General features: G+C 51.6%; 1 protein-coding gene across 1 annotated transcript in view; it reads right to left on the reverse strand.

The window, feature by feature from the left end:
- Nucleotides 1-7,374: 7,374 nt before the first annotated feature.
- CBL (Cbl proto-oncogene) overlaps nucleotides 7,375-12,566 on the reverse strand; it is a 76,049-nt gene continuing 70,857 nt past the window's right edge. Inside the window, exons 13-16 of the mRNA XM_021696339.1 lie at nucleotides 10,257-10,397; nucleotides 9,796-9,896; nucleotides 8,926-9,108; nucleotides 7,375-7,709 (exon numbers count right to left, since the gene is read on the reverse strand). Of these exons, the coding sequence (XP_021552014.1) occupies nucleotides 7,435-7,709; nucleotides 8,926-9,108; nucleotides 9,796-9,896; nucleotides 10,257-10,397 (700 nt within the window). The 3' untranslated portion in view covers nucleotides 7,375-7,434. The remainder of the gene's footprint in view (nucleotides 7,710-8,925; nucleotides 9,109-9,795; nucleotides 9,897-10,256; nucleotides 10,398-12,566) is intronic.

The following is a 12,566-nucleotide window of genomic DNA, read 5'->3' on the forward strand; positions in this document are numbered from 1 at the left end:
CTGGTTGCCTAATGCTCTAAGACTCAAGTCTTCCAAGTAAGAGGAAAGCCGAGTCTGAAGGGAGAGGCAGGAGGTCTAGGCCAGTTCGGGATGCAGCACAAAGAAACAACCCCCGTTGTCAGCAGAGCCCATCCTCCACTCTTGCATGCAGCTGGGGCCTTACCAGGCAGGACCAGGAGGCTGGCACGCGCCAAGTGGTCCAGGGCACTCCTGGGAATCCCACAACAGTCTCTCTCCTCTGGCTTGAGACAGATCGCTCAACCTGTAACGACGACTCTGAATGGAACCAACCAGATGCTCCCAGGGTAATGCTGGCTTCTCCCGACACGGCACCAGGGCAGGGGGAAGGGACTGCTGCCCCGCCGCACCTATGTGCCCTCTCCCCAGCCCCACACAGCGTCTCCTCCTCCCCCCTACACTGTGAGGACTGACGCTCAAGGTAGAGGAGCTAAGACTCTGATACTTCCATATTAAGTCCTAAAATGCAGCCTGGGACACAGTGCTGCCTTAGAAAGGCACAAAATGTTTGGCTTTTTTTTTTTTTTTCGGTATGCTAAAAATTGTTCTGTTTTGAATAAAGGAAAAAGATATATAAGGTTAAAAATTCCAAGTCACTGCAGCCAGAAAGCAAATGTAGGAGGCACCTCCTAGCTGCCACGCCTCTACCGCGTGTTTCAGCAGGAGGTCAAGGCCAAGACACTGAGACGGGTAGGTCAGGAGGTATCCACTCTCACGGGCGCTGCGCCTACAGGCTTACCCAGACAGCAGAAGGAAGCCAGGGGAGAGAAAACACGGGGTCTCCAGACTCCTAAGTAGTTCTCTGCCTCCTCAGTTTCAAGACAGCCGTGAGCAGGGCCACCCTCACCCACAACAGGGTCAGAGGTAGGTAGGGAGGAGGGAGCAGACACACACGGACGTAAGGGCATGAAGCGTGGGCAAGCAGTCTGGCCTGCACCCCCCCACCCCCGTCTGGGAGGAGAATTTGCGAGTTCACTGTAGGAAGAAGTCAAGAATCCGGAGCCGGTGATCACAACTCTGCTGATCTGTTTGGCTGCCTCATCAGTAGGAGCACGGAGGTTGGCTTTCAGCCTTTGCTCTGTACAAGAGGGAGTGGTCCGCCACATTTTTCTCAAGCACTACCCCAGGGAAGGGAAGGGGCAGGGAGATGTCCAGACAGCTGTTACTCCGAGCAATCGGGAGCATCGGCAGGCGCGCTTCCGAAGGGCTGACGTTCCCATCTGAACGTGGATGTGCCTCCACCCGCCCCTATCTCCCCACCTCTTACTCTGGTGCTACTTAGCAGAACCAGAACACACCGGTACTCCCCTCTGAGACCAACCCAGATTTCCGAGGACACGGGCGCATGGCGTTGCCGTCCCTCTGCTCCTTGATTCTGGACCGAGTCCAGGATACACCAAATGCAAAGGCTAACGACCCCCCTTCATCAATGTGTATCTTTGGATTACTAGGTTACTTCTGTGTACTCCAATAGCTTAAAAAAGTTACAAGTAATTATGAAATGCCTTACTAACATGGGACAGGCCCTTGGATGAGGTAAGATCGATCAAAACACTTAGGCAAGCAGAAGCAGTTCTGTAAAAATCCAAAAAATAAAGGCTTTGATACGGCACTACAAAGAAAGCAAGTGGACGGGGAAGACAAGGGTTTCCAGTCTAAAGAGCTCTCAGTCAAAACTCTCCTCTAAACTGGAATCTACATCGGATTTATATCCTGGCAACTGTCCCAACTATTAGAGAGTCTTGCTGGCTACAGGGAAGTAGTTTCTGAGGCACCTCGGAAGGCTTGCCTAAGAACATTACCACAGAGCTCTCCGCACGCAGCAAACACCAAACGCAGGGGTGAAGGAGGAGGGCAGGGAGGGCCACGGGCCCACAGAATGAATATATGTTCAGCGAGAAAACCTGAAGAGAGCCAGAGGTCCATGGGTGGCTACAGTGGGATCTGTCATCTGCTCTCCAAATAATACGAAAGAAGGCTAAAAACCTGAGATTGAATGAAGGCAAAGAAATGTCACCTAAGAACAGACTGGCTCCGGAACAGGAGAAACTGGTCCTGAAGAGGGAGGTAAGAAATCTTGGATGCCAAGACCGGTAAAGGGAATTAAAACACGAAATAAAGCAACAAAGATGACGGAAACCCGAATTAAGCGAAACCTAAGAATTTCTTCAATGTCCCAGATACAGTCCCATGCCCTGCCTTTCCACTCTCCGGGGGAAAAAAAAAAAAAGGCAATACACGACAGCAGTTTTGCTACTAAAATACTTCTAGGGTATCTATCCCGTCTGAAGCCTCTTCTCTGAGAGCCCTCCCCCGACTCCCACCTGAGGGGGCCACTGTCACCCCTGCGCCCAGGCTGACCAGTCAGGGGTAGAGGCCCGAGCAACGTGCTGGGCTGATCGTGTTTTTTCTTTTTTTTTTTTTAAAGTGTTGTGTTTTTTTTTTAAGATTTATTTATTTATTTATTTGACAGAGAGCTAGAGAGCACAAGTAGGCAGAGTGTCAGGCAGAGGGAAAGGGAGAAGCAGGCTCTCTGCTGAGCAGGGAGCCCGATGCGGGGCTCGATCCCAGGACCCTGGGATCATGACCTGAGCCGAAGGCAGCTGCTTAACCAACTGAGCCACCCAGGCGCCCCGATCGTGTTTTTTCTTGAGAAGAGGAGTAAGAGGCCCTGGGAATCTGTGCATGGTGATCCCGAGAGCCGGGAGGTCGTGTGGACCTGCGGACAGGGCTGTCTAATCTGGGGCGGTGCATGACAAGGAGAAAGGACTAGGTGCAAATTTTGACAGCCCCAGCTCCATGTAAGAACCCACTGTACTTCCTATACTGGGGTCTATAAAATACCCTGCATCCTTAGGACTCCCTCCTTTCTTTAGCCTGGATACCTGTTTCTTGCATCTGAAGGATTCCTAAACAGGACAGTCAACAATATAAAACCGTGACCTCCTTTCAGCACGCACCCTCCTCTGTGCACAAATGGCTTGATGCGTTTCTAAAGAAAGACTGCGACACAGGCTGGGGTCAAAGTGGTGCCAGGACCACTTTATGCTGACGTAGATTACTTCAGCTTGAATTTCTAAAGCCTGCACAGTTAGCAGAAGAATGGTGATGTGTGCATCCTGATGCTAAGTTCTAGGGTCCTGGGCTCCCTACCCTGGGACAGAAAGGCTGGCATTTCTGAGAAGTGACTGAGTTCCATCTATTTTACTGCCTGGCTCTTGGGAGAGCACATACATCTGTTCAAGACCAGGACCCAACGTTAGGTATCCACCCGTCTCCCACACCTTCAGCCCTTCTAGGACACAGGATGAGCTGCAAAGGTCGCTGAAGGGCTGGGAAACAAGTCTCAAGGAGAATGGGAGATGGTGACAGGTCCCAGGAGGGTGACAAGGAAACTTCACAACAATGGGGGACTAGGGACTCAAAGCAGTTCAGTAAAAAGATCAGGGAAGGCACTAGACTGGAGAGGGGACTGTGGGCAGATGCTCTGCTTAAACATTTAACTGCCCTACTGTGCGACTCTGAGCCAATATGCGCCTCAACCCACCACACAGATTCCACTGCAAGGCATCCAAGACGGCGGGTCCCCATGAGGCCGACACCGCAGAATCTCCCAGACATTATCAAGGCTCTAGGAAGACAACAGGGGTTCATGAAGAGCCTTGAATTGCTCCTACCCAGGACAGCTCTACAAGGAAATACGTGTCTACATGAAAGAGCTGTAAGTACACACTGCACAGTCTCCTTGGGAAGGGCTATTTCAGGGCCAGATGCAAGGGCAAGACGGCCCAAGTACAATCCGCCAGCATCGGGAAATCCGCACATGGTGGCAGCGAAGGGCTCGGCACTGGCACTTCCGGCACGTGGGAATCACTCACAGACCTTTGCTGAATGAACAGGCTAACCGGAACGCAGCCAGGCCAGTGGTCCGAACGCCGTTCCTCCCTGGGCAGTGGCCACCGGAGTCAGAAAGGCCAATGGCAGGAAGGGGAAGGTACAGTTTAGGAAGAAGGTCTATAATCCTGACTGTCATGACATGAGGTAGGAGAATATTCTGCATCAACACCTGCGCTGACCACCCAAAACAGGTGTCGATCTTATTAATGGTGCCTTAAAAGGAATATAGAGCTTGGTCCCTACTACTGCTAGCAAATTTACAAAAACTCATTTGTACATTGGCTGTGTGGACCATGGGTTATATTTTATTTTCTACAGAGGAAATAAATACTTTAAGCATGAAGAATAGCAACTCCCCACCAAAAATTTTGATCCACAGAACAGCTAACTGATGCTGGGCCCTCGGGCGCTGTGGGTAAGAGAACAGAAGGGCAGAGTGTAGAGAGGGGCGCTGTGGGGGGACAGAGGGCCAGGGGAGGAGAATGGCCATCCACAGGTACAGATCACTATTTACATCAACGTAACAGGTAAACGCTGAGACGAGAAACTGCCCAATCTCTTCATTTCTTCAAGGGAGGTATATCATAGAGCCCACAGGTTTTTCCACTCGAGAACCCTGTACTTGAGCGCAAGGAGGCCGGCAGGGGCAGCGGACGACGAGGCAGGCTGTGCAGAACAAGCCGGAAAGACAGAGGGAAAGCAGGAGACCGCACTGAAGAGAAGAGCCTAATGCATCTGACAAAACCTCAAAGTGGCTTTTTGACCTTATCCACCTGGGAAGGGACCAGAGAAGAAACCACTTGTAATTCGAAGGGAGAAAGGAGAGGGATCTGCCCAAAATGACAAAACTCAGAGCCCACTTCTGAAAGGGCAATTTTAAATTCTGAGCAGAGCCCAGGAATTAGAAACTGCCATACAACTGGAAGATGAAGAAGGGTTATTTGTGCCTCAGTCCAAGGAAAAGCTAAGAAATTAAAGTTCTGGAAGTCCCCTCAAGACAAATGCCCACGTGGAAACTGTCCTGAGGCAACACTGGCGGCCTCAGGCATGGCCGAGGTTTGTCCTCAGAGCACCCAAGGGGAGCAAACCTCCCAGAACGATCTAACGCCTGGGAAGCCCGCAGACCCACAGCAGACAGGCCAACCAGCAAGCCGGTCACCGACGCGTATGTCCGACCCTGGGATCTGACGCAGCCCGGTCTCAGGGCTGACCCCAGGAGCCACGGGGGCACTCAACTGGGAAAAAAGGGATGAACCTGCCTTTGGCCTCTATGAGTAAGGAAAGAATCTCCAAAGAAGATCTGGGATACACCGAACAGGCAAGAGATAGGCAGAACCAGGGCTCTGTTCTCTTGACCCATCTTCAGACTATGGACCATGTCTGCAGACAAGGAAACTTCCAGTGTGGACAGGCACGGAAAATGCTGCCGGTTTTCCTAGTTCTTTGTCTGGCTCTTCAGCATCTGAACAAAATGCAAACTGAGTGTTAACCACAGGTGAAACACTCTCCTTACCGGCTCGCAGAAGGAGACGCTGGGTCACGGGTTCCCAATCGCCGCCACTATCCCGGCTCCCAGCAGCGCCCGGACCTGACGGCGGGCCGTGCTGCTCTCCACCATGTTGAGCAGACACTGGGGAGCCATGGCCAATCAACAAGAGGTCCAGTACCGTCTACCCTGGGAATATAAATGGCTCTGAGGCAGGAGCTTAAAGCCAAAAGGTCTAGGAACAGCTGAAAGCCAAGAGAAGAGTCAGAAAAGGTTTTAGTTCCACAGACAAAAATGTGGGAAAGAAACCATACCTCAAGAGATTCATTTCTGTCTGGATCTAAAGCCAAAAGCATGATCTGGATTTCGAGGAGGGTAGATGTGTCAGAGTGGCTTGCTTCTGACACACCGCGGTGGGGTACGGCCTGCTAGGCAAGTCAGCACTGCACTGACCGGGGCTCATTCCGCAGCACCTACGGGAACCGACTCATGGCTGCCCCAGGCTGGACTCCAAATTTTCCGCACAAACCTGCACTCACACCAGCTGCTGGGCTTTTCACCTCCTGTCTCTGACCCCTGCGAACTCGTGTATCACACTACAGGGTGTGTGACTACCGCGGAGAACACGGTCCGGGAAGAGCAGAGAGGACTAGCGTGAAGAGGGGAGGGGAGGAGACACTCCATTCGCAGAGCCACGGGCACAAGAGAAAACCACGTCGTCGGTGGCACCCAGTGGAGGCCTGGTGCTCACTACCAGCAAAATGTTGTGCTACCACGGGTGCCAGCCCCTCCCCTTCAAGGGCAAGGACTAAAATCTCTTCTGAAAGTATAACCTGGCTCGTGTTCCGAGGGAGACGCCCACACAAGCTGGAATTAATTCCCTGGGAAGAAAAACCAAACAGATTAATCCTATTTTGTGCATCTTCTGCCTAACAAGGTAAACAGCATGTGAATGAAGCTTCCTCAAAGTTCTGTGGTATTCAGGCCGGAAAGCCAGGCTGGAAACAAGTGTTCTTCCCTTCCCAGTAAGGAGAAACACCCATGACCTACATGAGAACACACAACCTGGCAGGAAGGCAACGGACTCCCACAGACGGTCTTCTGGGGAGGGCATGGAATGTACCTGAAGGCCTCTAGCTCCAATCAGTCATTGTGTAATTAGGGTAATGAAAACATCCTACTGTAACAGATGCAATGTTCCTGTAGAAACAGTGCTTCCGAGGGACCAGCGTCAGCCGCGAGGATCAAACAGGACTATAACGATACAGCGAAAGTCCTAGTCTGTGTCCCACCGATCTACCAAACCAACCAACAGCACCACACGTAATCAAGAACATCCTCTAAGCCACTTGGCTTCAGTGAGGCTGGTCAGAGCAAGCCCAGTGCCAATGACAGAGGAGGAGGAGGAGGCAGGAGGCAGGGGAAAGGACAGAGGGAGGGTGTTCTAAAAATACAAGACTCGAGCCACGGGATGATCATCCAGGCCGCACGGGATGCTGGAGTTCTACCACACGCCGGGGCTGGGTCTCGCAGCACAGCAGATGGAAGTCTTTAGACGATTCCTTCCTACACCTCTTGTGCTAAGTCCCCGCCCGGGATTAACACACACAGCAGGTTCATCTTAGAATCACAGGGCACACGCCACCACAGACAGACAGACAGACAGACAGACACACAACCACATCCTTAACCCAGGGAAGTCCGAAGTCCCCCAGGAGGATTTACAGCACAGTACTTCTCCCACCACTTTCTGGGCTGTTCCCCCGGTAGGCTAACCGTTTAATAAAAATCCACACTCGCAGTGGGGACTGAAGGACACCTTCAAATCCACTCTCAAAAAGATAAGATAATAAAACACACTAGCTGCTCCACGTTCATTCCACTGCCTTGAAATCCTGGAACCACAGACGTGGAATCCCACAGAGAGGGCAAGACCTCACTGTGACGTCTCCAAAGGAGCCTCTGCCCTCCGAGGGCCCCCGGGGAGAGCGCCGGCTCACTGGTCCTCTGACACGGCAGCGAAGCGGCCTGGGCTAGGTGGCGAGGTGGGCGGGAGACGAGATAGAGACAAACTCCCGGAGGATGTTCTTGGCCATCTCGACGTTGTTGTGGGCAATGACCAGGGCTTTCTGGATGTCCTGGTAGGAGTACCCCTGGCTCAGGAGGCTCTCGATCTCACTGGAGAGCTGTGGCGAGGCGGCCGCGGCAGCGCTGCCCTGCTGACAGCCACCTGCTTTCCGTTCCGAGTTGATTCGCCGAGGGAACGGTTTGGGGGGCCTTTCAGGAACTTGGGAACCCTCAGTGAAGTCTAGAAGAAATCAAACAGAAAAGAGTTGCAGATCCGGGGGCAACCCTCCTTCAACGGCAGCAAGAACAACAGTGTGCCGGGCGCCTGGGTGGCTCAGTTGGTTAAGCGACTGCCTTCGGCTCAGGTCATGATCCTGGAGTCCCGGGATCGAGTCCCGCATCGGGCTCCCTGCTCGGCAGGGAGTCTGCTTCTCCCTCTGACCCTCCTCCCTCTCATGCTCTCTGTCTCTCATTCCCTCTCTCTCAAATAAATAAAATCTTAAAAAAAAAAAAAAAAACATAAAAAAAGAACAACTGTGTGCCAGGATCAGGCTGACCTACTGTAACAGGGCCCCTGGGCTCTCAAAGGGCCAGGGTTTACAGGTTCCAGGGTTTCAGCAGCTAGCCTCCTCCTCCTCCTCCTCCTGGCAGGAGCAGCCTTCTAAATATACCACGCACCTGCTGCACGGACAGGAACACTGCTGTCCTCAGCGCAGACACCTGTGTCCGCGTCCTGCTTTACACACTTGGCAACAAGTGTTCACGCACAGCAGTGCCTGGATGATTTAAAACGTTTCAGACGGGGCCAGAGAAGACACTAACCTTCTCCTTTGACAAAGGAGGAAAACAGAAGCAAGCCTGAGTGGCCATGGAGCCGCAGGAAGCGAGGCTGGGTGGGTGGGGCCACCACCTGTTTGGGCAACTTGATGCTGTCCAGCTTTCACCAGCTGTCCTGGGTGCGAGCCTCAGTTTCCAAAGGGACGGCCACCCCGGCTGCCGCGCTCCCAGGCAGCCACAGGTGCGAGGGCAGCCCTGGACGGTCAAGGCCACTTGGTGTGCCTTCCAGAGCCAGCACGCCGGCCTGGCAATGCGACAGGGCCCGGAAGTCAGGAAGGCGTGCTCTGGACCACCAGGCGTCGTTATCAGCATCCTACCACACACTCGGAAGCACCAGAAGTCCCACCTACCGCCAGCCAGGAGGAGCCAGGGTTTAAGTAACAACCTCTTAGTTCTAAGTCTGGCAGAACCCCAAAGAATCAGACTCCGGGTTAACTTCCTAACTGGGACCTAGGGCCAGCTTTTCCTCCCATGGAGAAAGAGACTACCATCTGGTGACAGGCGCTGTCGCCAGGCCATCACCTCTGCTGCAGCGGAAACCAGGAGCCACGCAGCAACTCCTTGACCGTCCAGGGCTGCCCTCACACCTTGCGCAAACGCAAGGCGGCCTGGAGACTCACGTGTGGTGGGATCGCCTTCCAGAGACAACCAGCCGAACGAGGAGCTGGCGTTAGAGATGTCGGAGAGGGTCCGGCGGGCCAGCACAGCTGGCACCGGCGGCTTAGGGACGTCGTAGCCGTCCTCCTCATTTTCTGATCCCTCGGGGCCGGCGCCCGCGTGGCCCGTGGCCAGATTCCCTTCACCTATGGAGGGAAGTGTGTGCCATCACCATCTCCTTACACACCGCGTCCGCTAACGCAGCTCGAGGGAAACCCACTCATTCCCGCACGTACAGCCCCGAAGTTACCAACCGTCTAGCCCGGGCCAACCACCAGGTGAGGCCCTGTGGGTGGACATAAAAGGACAGAGAAAACGCAGTCTGTACCAGTCCCGCAGCTCTGCTTTCCCGGACGGGGCGAGAGCTACCCCCACCAACGGTGACAGCCGCCGACGCAAAGGCTCAGCGCCATCTTACAGCATCCATTCAACAGCTCTATCAGCATTTTGCCTTGGAGGAGCAGCCAAAGGGCCTGTGTGTGCTGCCTTCTTGAACTTTCCCCTTGGGAAGCTAGCTGATATGGGAATGGAGTATTCACCACCCACACACAAAAGAATTTCATCAATGCTAAAAAGCCAAGGAAATAAAAGGGAGCTGCCAGCACGGCAGGCCCAGGCCCTATAACCCAAGTGTCTCTAGGCCCTGGAAGGGTGAAAAGGCACAAAGGGAACTTGCTGTGGGAACGGGAAATAAGAGAGAGGAGAGGGTTTTGCTGCCCATGGATCAAAGATATTTTGCAAAGGAAATTATTTAAAAGAGTTTCTGCTAAGATCAAGCTGTCTCATTCCTATGACACAGCAATGGTTTTCTAACTGGCAGAACGGCTACTCACCGAAGGGGCCGCTCTCTGTGGCAGATGGCGTTGCCTGGGACTGAATATTATACATCGCTTCGTATGTACAGCTATCGATCGGCTGGTCACAATCACACACTCTGAACCAGAAGGAAGGGGCAGAGGATCTTCAGAAACAGAACTCTGTTACCTGCAAACTGATTAAGACTCATCTATTCTTCACTATTCCAGACCCAGAGTCTATCAAGAGGACACAATGCTCCTTTGCCAGGATCACTAACAAACGTCCCAAGACTGACTCTTCTAATAGAGGCGTGTTTCCGAAATGACTGTGACGGTGAGGAAGCGTAAGTGGAATTGCTTATAGCTGCAAGAGGCCAAACATCAGGGGCTACATACATCTTTCTGCTTTACTTCTGGCTGGATGACACTGCACACGCAGCAGCCAGGCAGGTGTGTGGCGTCACCCCAATTCCCAGATGGGACTGTCCTGAGCCTACCGTGAACTCTGGGTTGTCTCCAAAGGCCGTTTCCCATCTGGCTTCGGCAGCCCTAGAGGTCTGGAGGAGGGGGTCATATACTCTGTGTCCTCCTCACTTTCACACTGCTCCCCAGGGGGCAGCTTTGGCACAGGAAGAGGCCTGGAAGAGGAAGAATAAAAGACAGAGAAAGAAAATGAAAACAACGAACAAGCTGCAAAACTTGCAAGTATGAAATGAGTGCCTTCAACCAGGGCACGACTCAAATCTGACAGAGCAGAAAGGATGCCACCTAGGGAACTGTTACTTCTCCCGGCCAAGAAAGGGCATTATTACAAAAGGCACTGATAGATTTCTGCTCTCAGCTGACCACAGATGCAGCTACATTGTCTGAGATGGGTTATACAGGCGCAGTACTTGATACTCGTTAGTCTCAGTCCCCAAAGAAGTCGGGAGTCCCCGTCCCAGGGCTGGAGCACCAGGTTCTCTCTCGCCGGCCTAAAGGAGCAGCGGTGGCTCTCGGACAGTATGCTGCCAAATCCCTATTCTAGAATCTACCTACAGTTTCAAAGAGTAGACAGCTTGTCAAAAGCTTTCTCATAGGTTATCTCATAGTATAAACACCTTTTCTCCTCGTTTGATGTAAGAAACATCTGAAATAAAGAGATCAGGTCCTTGGTAGCTTAGCACCAAATCTGAGACCAGGCCTCCCATCTTGACTCCTGTGTCAGGGATCTTGCAGTTACACCCAGAGCTCTCACCCAGAAACTCTGGAACCAAAACCTCTCCTGCTACCCACCCCCTGAAACCAAACACAAAAATAACAAGAAAACAAAACAAATGCACAAATTAAGAAACACACACATGCGCACAGGCACACACACATTCACCCAACTGCTCCTGGGAATGTGAGCTAAAGCCGGTATCTCCTCCCTCCCTCTTTCTACTGTTTCTGTACATCCTAAACACTCTGTAACTAGAAGGAGCACCTACTGGATTCGCCTGTGTTTACTCAATGTTTATTTTTCCCAGTTACAAAAGCAACAGCTGATTGATTGTAAGACCCTTAAATGCTACAGAAACCTAACACAGACAGTCCCTATAATCTAACTTGAGATTTTTTTTTTTTTATGTCTTCATGTTATTTTGTGCACTGCATGCTGTGGTTTTGAGGTGGAAATGTATTAGTATCTACAATTTGCTCTGAAATGTGTCCAAAAAGATAGACTGATGGATGGATAGAAGTACAGATAGAGGGGCGCCTGGCTTGCTCATGGAGCGTGGAACTCTTGATCTCAGGGTTGTAGGTTCAAGCCCCACATTGGGTGTAGAGTTGTTTTTTGTTTTTTTGTTTTTTTTTTAAGATTTTGTTTATTTATTTGACAGACACAGCGAGAGAAGGAACACAAGCAGGGGGAGTGGGAGAGGGAGAAGCAGGCTTCCCGCCAAGCAGGGAGCCCGATGCGAGGCTCGATCCCAGGACACTGGGATCATGACCTGAGCCGAAGGCAGACACCTAATGACTGAGCCACCCAGGCGACCCCGGTGTAGAGATTAAAAAAAAAAAAAAAGTATAGCTAGAAATGTGTGATAAAACAAGGATAAGAAAATGCTAATAGTAGAAGCCAGGTGGGGAGTATATGGATGATCACTGTAAAAATCTGTCACCCTGACTCTATGCTTAAAACTTCTCATAATAAGGGCGCCTGGGTGGCTCAGTTGGTTAAGCGACTGCCTTCGGCTCAGGTCATGATCCTGGAGTCCCGGGATCGAGTCCCACATCGGGCTCCCTGCTCGGCAGGGAGCCTGCTTCTCCCTCTGACCCTCCCCCATCTCGTGCTCTCTCTCTCTGTCTCATTCTCTCTCTCAAATAAATAAATAAAATCTTAAAAAAAAAACAACTTCTCATAATAAATTATTCGTGGGAAATACCTATAAAGATTAAGAAAAAATACCAAGTATTGGCGAAAACATAGGGAAATGGGTATTTTCTTATATAGTTTTAGAAATAAGAAATTAGTACAACTTTTCCGGAGTGTAATTCACCAAAAAAAATTTTTTTTTTTTATTAAAGATTTTATTTATTTATTTGACAGAGAGAGACACAGCGAGAAACAGAACACAAGCAGGGAGAGAGAGAACACAAGCAGGGGTGGTGGGAGAGGGAGAAGCAGGCTTCCTGCCGAGCAGGGAGCCCGATGCGGGGCTCGATCCCAGGACCCTGAGATCATGACCTGAGCCAAAGGCAGCTTAACGACTGAGCCACCCAGGAGCCCCTAATTCACCAAAAATATTTAACCAAACATGCATACCCTTGGACTCAGAAATTCC

This window comes from Neomonachus schauinslandi, chromosome 11 (genome assembly GCF_002201575.2).
Source record: "Neomonachus schauinslandi chromosome 11, ASM220157v2, whole genome shotgun sequence".
NCBI lineage: Eukaryota > Metazoa > Chordata > Mammalia > Carnivora > Phocidae > Neomonachus > Neomonachus schauinslandi.